The sequence below is a fragment of the Coregonus lavaretus genome (assembly GCF_964263955.1).
Source record: "Coregonus lavaretus genome assembly, chromosome: 2".
NCBI classification, from domain to species: Eukaryota; Metazoa; Chordata; class Actinopteri; order Salmoniformes; family Salmonidae; genus Coregonus; species Coregonus lavaretus.
The window spans coordinates 3,889,490-3,897,485 of NC_139989.1; the positions used below are offsets into that span (position 1 = coordinate 3,889,490).

General features: G+C 50.0%; 1 protein-coding gene across 3 annotated transcripts; it reads right to left on the reverse strand.

Moving 5' to 3' along the window:
- Nucleotides 1-1,668: 1,668 nt before the first annotated feature.
- LOC311144691 (E3 ubiquitin-protein ligase RLIM-like) lies at nucleotides 1,669-7,785 on the reverse strand. Of its 3 annotated transcripts, none has more exons than XM_084180784.1 (4): nucleotides 7,724-7,785; nucleotides 6,436-6,660; nucleotides 5,637-5,792; nucleotides 1,669-5,488 (listed from the first exon to the last, which is right to left on the reverse strand). In XM_084180784.1, the coding sequence occupies exons 2-4, from the start codon at nucleotides 6,581-6,583 to the stop codon at nucleotides 3,561-3,563; spliced, it is 2,232 nt and encodes a 743-aa protein (XP_084036910.1). In that variant the 5' UTR covers nucleotides 6,584-6,660; nucleotides 7,724-7,785; the 3' UTR covers nucleotides 1,669-3,560. The 3 variants fall into 3 exon arrangements, with proteins under 3 accessions (XP_084036910.1, XP_084036911.1, XP_084036909.1); XM_084180785.1 differs by having other exon boundaries at nucleotides 5,670-5,792; nucleotides 6,436-6,591; nucleotides 7,724-7,768; XM_084180783.1 differs by having other exon boundaries at nucleotides 6,436-6,591; nucleotides 7,724-7,768.
- Nucleotides 7,786-7,996: the final 211 nt, after the last annotated feature.

Consider the following 7,996-nt stretch of genomic DNA (forward strand, 5'->3'; position numbering starts at 1 on the left):
TGGACATGCAGGACGAGTGCGCGCACTGTTTATGGTTCGAACACACCGACTGCATCATTGCGTTTTGGCACACCAGAAGTACATTCATTTCCAATGGAACGCTGCGTTTGCCTTGCAGCATTGTGTTGCAGACGCTTTGAACACACAGACTGCATCATTGCGTTTTGGTACACCAGAAGTACATTAATTTCCAATGGAACGCTGCGTTTGCCTTGCAGTATTGCGTTGCAGAGGCAGTTGCAGTGCGTTCTGTGTGGTGCATATGTTGGATTTATCGAACCTATGCATCAAACTGTATGTGTAACGCTTTGAACACACTGACTATGTCATTGCGCAAAATAGTATGCAGCATCATCTAGATATGTGTGCAACAAAAGTTCAACATTCACCTTCTGCTACCATTTCTGTCAACCCGTTTACGCATACAGTTTGACGCATAGGTTCGATAAATCCAACGTATGCACCACACAGAACGCACTGCAACTGCCTCTGCAACGCAATGCTGCAAGGCAAACGCAGCATTCCATTGGAAATGAATGTACTTCTGGTGTTCCAAAACACAAGGACGCAGTCGGTGTTTTCAAAGCGTATTCAGTTGAAGCGCTGCGCCCACATCCCGAGTCTGTCCATGCCAATAGAAGAACAGCCCTGTTGTTTGTACTCACTGTGTAGCCTATGACAGGGGTGAAAAGCAGCGCCAGGCTGCACGCTGCACCGCCCCCGTGCCGCAGTCCTGGGATCAACAAGGCCATCCCGACCCCTATAGTTCCAATAATATAGCCTAACGTACATATAGAATAGGACAGATTGCACATATTGTCAATAGAATCAATCAATCCGTCCTCTTCGCAATGTTTATTTCGCTGCCAGTTCGATCCCTATAGCTACCCATGGAGCTGTACTAGTTTACTGTAGACTACAGTACATGCGTCCGCCCCTCTAGTCAAGTTTACCTCCCTCGCTGTGGATCTTCTTCGATCCCCGGTTGAAGTACATCCTGATCTTGTGCGGGTCTGTATCGGGCTGGAAGAAGGCGTCCGGGGCGCTGGCATGCTCGTGGCTCACGGTCACAGCGGGGGAATGCGGGCCCGGGACAAGGCTTCATTCGCTGGGAGAAGAATCTTATTCGGTCTGTAGGACGAGGGACCGTGGTGGTTCAACTCAGCAGCTACGAGGGCGCGCATAGGAGACGACATGTGTTTGTTCGTGCGCGCGGCCTCGTCCTCAGCCAAACTCACCAAAAGGCTAATCCGTTGCATAAACGAGATACTCGTGTGAACCTCGTTCCTTCATCCTGACTCACTTTGCTTCAACTGGACATGCATGTAGCCAATGTATGCCATAGGTTAATAGTCTAACATGTCATGTGGAAAACTAGCCTTGTAACGCAGTAGCCATGGCCAACACTTCAGAGCTAGGCTAAATAGCATGCTAAATAGGTATAGGCAATATGACTATTAGCACTATGGCCATTTAATATATGCATCTTTTTTTTTTTTTTTATCACCTCATTACCCTACTTAAGTGTTACATTCTTATAATTTCATAGGCCTAGGAGTAATTTGTAGCCTAGAGAGAGAGAGAGAAAGTCAAATTCAAGTAAAAATCAAGACAGGAAGATTAAGACAGTGGTCCTGTGGGAAGCAAATAAAGAGTGCACAAAAGAACTCCAGGCATTAACACATCTGTATTTCATCCATTGTTAAGGAGCAGAGAAGAAAACCCTTGTTTATTTATATTACATAGTAACAGAATACATATTCATTTTAACAGTTTTTTTTTTTTTTATCTCATCACATAACAATAAGTATTCAATATCTCAAAGGTTGTTTTTGATCTCATTAAATAGGAACAGAATAAATATTCAATTCAGAATTCGATGGCCGCGGACCCTCCCACTCGGTCTTAGATTAACATTCAGGTGACTGATTAATACTGCTCAATCATTTTAGGACATTCTGTTTTGTCACTTCCTTCAGCTCTACCACACACACACACTTTTCATCACACTCACAGCTCCACAATGCACGCACGCTCAGATTCTTCAGTATACAAAGAGCAATATTTCCCGTATCACACCCCTGTCTAATGGGTCTGCATAACAAAAGTCAGTTTTAAAATCACAGAAAACCCCTGCCCTACATGGACACCAATACCACTGGCCTCCAGTTCTCACCATGTTGTACTGTGGTGAATACTGCCCCTGGTGGTAACAGGGTGATACTGCATGCAGGGAGAGCCAATTGAGATCTAGGCCAGGCTAATGGAGGAAGAAATATGTTGTTCACTGATCTGAAAGGATTGGATAGATGTAGAAAATGGCTGAGTGGAGGCGGAACCATTTTGCTTTCACCTATTCATTCCTTTCAGGTTTGTGAACATGGAACTGTTACTTAGGTGATCGAAATCAGGTCATGACAGGCAGGTTCTACCAGAGCAGGGACTTTAAAACACAGACGTTAGAGGAGTGGGGGGGTGATCCAATGTTTCATTAAAAGGGGTATCTCTAGGAGACTGAGGGTAGAGGGACAGCATACTACTGAGCAGATCCTCTCCATTTCTCAACAGATGAACTAATCATCGATGCCAAGGAGTAAACAAGGAAGAACAGCACTATAACGTTTTTTAAAAACAGTCCTTCCTTCCCTCCATGATATTGCACAACTCCTTATCTATCATGAAAATTATTGGCCTGTCTCTATATCAGACGAGTCCTACTACAAGTGCTTGCTGCTAAATTACCTCACACACTTTTGATTATCTTTTGCTTTAGATGTCTTTAGACATTTCTTTCTGACTTGGGGTACTAATATTTTTGTGTCAAAGGCTGTAACGGATTGAAATGAAATGTTGAACATCCACTGTGGATCTATGGGGTTAGATGGCTAGGTTTAAATATACTGAACAGGTGGGCAGACAAATGTAATTAAAACGTCATATAGAATACACAATAGCCTTTGTCCAAACAGCTTCAAATCATAGAGGACACTTTGAAAGGGATGTTGGAGCTTTAAAAATGGAGGATTCCAATATTAGCTTTTATTTAAAATGCAAGGCGACTGAGGAGGACTTTCTCTTCTGAACCCCAAAACACAGGCGGCGGTGACATATCTACACATTGTCAACCAAATCAAGTCCAGAGATGTGTCTGACTGATTGCTGTAGTCTGGTTGTGACAGGGTGATGTCACAGCGCGTCAGGAAGAGGAGCAGCGGCTGGCTATAGTAGCTCATTAGCATAAGTCCTATCTCTACATGTGGACCTCAGAAGCATCATGACAGAGAGGCTGAAGAGAAACAAGAAGGAAAGAAAAGAAAAACAAAAAATCGTGCTGAAAATCAAATAAGTCTAAAAAAATAAAGCTTTGTTTATTCTCTGCATTTATAGGTTTTTTCTCCCCGCCTCAATGGATATCGCAATGATAAATGAAAACATTAAAGAGCTATGTACATGCACCGTCCACTCCGCTCGGGCATGCTCAGTTCGACCAAAAGGTGGCGAGGTGTAGCCGGTGGCGGTCTGGGGTGAGGGGGTTCTAGGGGTCACAGGTCAGGGCAGGGTCAGTCCTGGTGCACGGGGAGGATGGGCTGCCTGCAGATGGGGCAGGTGTTGTTTTCAGAGAGCCAGCGGTCGATGCAGTGGATGTGGAACTCGTGGGCGCAGGGCAGGCGGCGCAGCTTGTTCCCCTGGGCGTACTCGTTGATACAGACGCTGCAGGCGCGCCCCGCCTCCCCCTCCAGGCTGGCCTGGCCGTAGGTGCGTGTGGCCAGATTGTCGATCTGCTCTTTGGTCAGGCCGCGAGGGTGTTCCTCGTCTTCCTCGTCGTTGAGCAGGAAGAAGTGTGCCAACCGCAGGATGGGCAGTGTGCCATTCTCCACCAGGTTGTTCGTGTCCCTGCTCGTCGGCCGACCCTCGTTGGGGGTGGGGACTCCCCCGGCGCCGCCGTCACTCCCGGCTAACCTCTCCTGGCCTCTTCCTTCCTCCTCGGCCCCTGCTGCTCCCTCTCTCTCCATCTCCGCCCCTCCTGCCTGGCCTTCCGCCCCAGTTCCACTCTCGTTGCCGTGGCTATGGTAGGCCTGTGTGGTGTTGGTGTTAGCGTTGGGTCCTGCAGGGTCCTGGTGACCTGGCGTGCCCCCAGTGGACTCAGAGTCAGCCTCTGTTTCCATGAGGGAGCTGAGCTCTCCGAAGCCAGTCATGATCTGTCTGAGGATGGAGCGCAGGGCGGTGGAGCTGGGCTCCCCCAGGCCCGTCTCACTGATCCTCCTCAGAGGGATCCGGATGGTGCTGACGTAGGTCCGGATCCCGGCCCGCTCCGAGCGGGAGATGGTGCGCCGGAAGCCTCCGCTGTCGCTCTCGAAGGTGACAGTGTTCTCGGCGGCGCGGGCCCGGGAGCGGGTACGGCTGGCGATGCTGTCCCGGTCCCGGTTCTCTCCCGGTCGGATGCGACGCACCTGCAGGTCCAGCATGATGGTGGGATGGCGCCGCACCCCTCCTGCACCCCCCGCCCCGGCCGTGTGTGCCTCTCCCTCCTGCTCCCCTGCCTCTGGACCAGCCTCTGCTACTACAGCCGGCTCTGACAAGGCCTCACCGGTCTCCATGGAGACAGAAGCAGTTCCGTTGCCGGGCTCGGCAGTGTGGCCATCATTAGAGCCACTATTTCCACTCCCACCACTAGGGGACAAGGTAGCTGAGTTAGGGGCAGGGTTTCTCTGAAGAGGGGAGCGGCTACGTCTCCTAGACGACCGGGAGGAAGTCCCACCTCCTGCTGCAGCCCTGCGGATCCGGCCGCGGGATCGAGTCCTGCTTCTGCGTGGCTCATGACCCACAGACGCCCCCTGGGGGCCAGACTGGGTTGGTACACGGGGGCAGTCCAGGGTAGGAACCCCCTCCTCCTGCCTCTCACCTGGGGAGGAAGCTCCGCTTGGGGATTGGAGCTGTAGAGGGCTGCTTTGATCCTGAAGGGTAGGGGGGGTTATGGGGAATGGGGCTGGGGGGAGGTGGAGGGCTGTTGTACTTCTTAAAGCAGTAGGGGGGGTCAGGGGTGATGTGAAGGGTGCAGGAGTCAGAGGGGGGGTGGTGGTAGTACTGCGTGTACGGCGGGTCTGAGCCCTCCTGCCCAGGGTAGCTCGAGGTGAGGGATAGGGGGAGGGCCGGGCAGGGGTGTAGGGGGAGGGCCGGGCAGGGGTGTAGGGGGAGGGGCGAGTGGAGGGGGAAGTGTGTATGGAGGCTGTGGATGGAGGGGGGACAGGGGCCAACTCTGAGGGGTCGGGGGTGTCACTGTGCTCCCCTGGTTCCGGCTGCTCATGGTTGATGTTGATCTCCAGGCTGAAGCGGAACTCTCCGCTGTTGGGGTTGGTGCGGCTGACCGCGCGCCACGTCTGGTTGCCGCTCTGGCCGCTGCGCGTGGCGTTCCCGGTGCGTCGGAACGTGTTCAGCCACTCCAGCAGTGAGTCGCCGTTAGATGTCTCTGCTCCCGTCTCAGCAGTACCTATACAGACAGCGCTCGTTACTAGTCATACTTCAGTACTATACAGCAGCAAGTAGGTCATTAACATTTTGAGACCCATAACATCCTGTCAAGTTTAGGTTATACAGCCCAGACCCTTTAGCATCCATTTCCACCCCTATATCCCTACCTGCCCCTCCTAACCCTCTCTCCTCCCCCTCACCGCTGCTCCCCTCCTCCTCTCCAGCCTCCGTGTTCTGTGGGTGTGGTTCAGGGCGGGGCTGAGATGACACACGCTCCTTTGCCCCGTCCAGGCGCTGCCGTAGCTCCTCCGCTGTCACTTCACCTGGGGAACAACATGTCCTCTGTTAGGTCAAGGGGATATATGCTTCATTGTTGAGGGTCCAGTTCCAATTCAACCCTTAGTGGCCAACATGGAGCCATTATATTATGACGTGATATTATTGTGTTATTACACATCATTGTGTGTGTGCGAGGGTAGGCCTATATTAGATTGCATTAGCGAGTCTGCATTAGTGTATTGGGTTTGGGCAGGGGCGGACAACTACTCCAATCCTCGAGGGCTGCAGTCCTGCTGGTTTTCGTTTCTCCATGGCATTAATTAGCACCACTGATTGGCTAGGAGGACCAGGCACGTGGCTGTCCTGATACAAATTAGCCTGGGATTTAAAAACAAGGCTGAAAACCAGCAAACACTGCTGCCCTGGGGAATTGGAGCTGTGCAGCCCTGCATTATAGAGGGTTCTAGTGAGGTCAGGTGTTCTAGGTTCCTGGGTTCTAGTGAGGTCAGGTGTTCTAGGTTCCTGGGTTCTAGTGAGGTCAGGTGTTCTAGGTTCTAGTGAGGTCAGGTGTTCTAGGTTCCTGGGGTTCTAGTGAGGTCAGGTGTTCTAGGTTCCTGGGGTCTAGTGAGGTCAGGTGTTCTAGGTTCCTGGGTTCTAGTGAGGTCAGGTGCTCTAGGTTCCTCTCACCAGGTGTGCCCAGCAGGTTGCTGTCTCTCATGAGGCGGTACTCTTCCTCGCTCAGATCATTGATGAAGTGATAGTACGCCTCCTCCCGTCGAAGACGCTCCGCCTGACGACGCCGCTCGTCTCGCCCACCGGGAGGGTCCATCACCATGGAAACCGCTGGTGCACACGGAGGGGGTGATTGGGGTGTCAGAATTGTGGAACACCTGGCTGGATCTTACCTAGGCACTATTGTGATACATCCATCATTCAATCATAGGCAGCAGTTGAGTAGGGATCAGACATATTTGACAGATTCTATACAACGAATATAAACGTCACTGACACACTTGACAAACATGGATTATAACGAGCCTTTACCGATCAGATCATCCAATTCCCTGGGGAAAAACCGCAGTCCAACAGCTTCCGTGTCACGTGAAGGCAGGATTTACAGAAAGGCTATTACTCGATCAATGCAATTATGTGACTTTGCAACATCCGTCGCCTTTACGTTATTAAACCGGTTTCTGCGGTGAAACCTTTAGCCATGAACCATGACGACAAGTCAAAACAACAACATCCACTTTGCTGTGGAATGAGACATGGCCAGTAAGAGGTCGGCTGAGCTGACATAACAAAAATCTAACCTTCCCTGTTCCGACTGCTAGCAGGCTAACCTCCTTGGATTCATCAGAAAACGTCTATACAACAGCATCAATGCCACAGCGATAGACAGCAAAACATATTTTATCGGCCGTAAATGTAGCAACAATCATGGTATTTAGAGCAATAATGCCGTCTCTACAAAACATATCATATAGTAGGCCATGTTGGAGAACGCAGGAGGGACAACAAAACTGACGTTGTCATCCTACTAGTTACCAATCACTGACCCAGGAATGATCACAGACACGTCGAAAATCCAAACATTGCACTACGGAGGAGGGACATGACAAAGAAAAGTCGGGCTCCATGCAGACTGACTATGTAGAGAGGACAAATAATCGTCACCTAACTATTGCAACAGAATTATATAAAAGTCTCCAACTACAAAAAATCTTGTTCACACCTATACGCAGGTTTCACATTCCCTTTCAAAGCGGCGAGCTGTCATTTTGAATGCGCAACGCATTTGTTAGTTGATGTCGACAGCTAACTAGCCATCTTCTGGTGAAAGGTTTTACCAATAAATACTACTTTTTGGGGGGACAAGCAACACACGAACAGAGTGCATACGATACTCAATCTAAACATTGTTATTGGCTCGAGTAAATGGAGATGACAACGAAATGTAAAGGGATTTTTGTACCTGACACAGCAGCTGTAATATGGACGGGTTTGCTTTCCTCTCCGCTCTGATTACAATGTAGCCAAGATGGGACCACTTGTGCTACACATCGCGCTGTCCGACCAAATACTATCAGTGTCAGATTTGTTCCTACCCAACGAAACCGCACGACTACGAGGATTAAAACAGCTAATTGTTGTGTTTCAATCAATGTATATATTTATTAATATTTGTTTAACTGTGAAGACAACTGTTTACAATTTCCAACTGGTTCTTTTTCACAAAATATTTTAC

What these genes read in the sequence shown, in the direction of transcription:
- LOC311144691 (XM_084180784.1), bottom strand. Translation starts at nt 6,583, where the DNA reads ATGGTGATGGACCCTCCCGGTGGGCGAGACGAGCGGCGTCGTCAGGCG. An exon ending in CAACCTGCTGGGCACACCTG is followed by an intron (nt 5,793 to 6,435) that starts GTGAGAGGAACC and finishes GTTGTTCCCCAG; the next exon opens with GTGAAGTGACAGCGGAGGAG. An exon ending in GAGAGGGTTAGGAGGGGCAG is followed by an intron (nt 5,489 to 5,636) that starts GTAGGGATATAG and finishes CTGTCTGTATAG; the next exon opens with GTACTGCTGAGACGGGAGCA.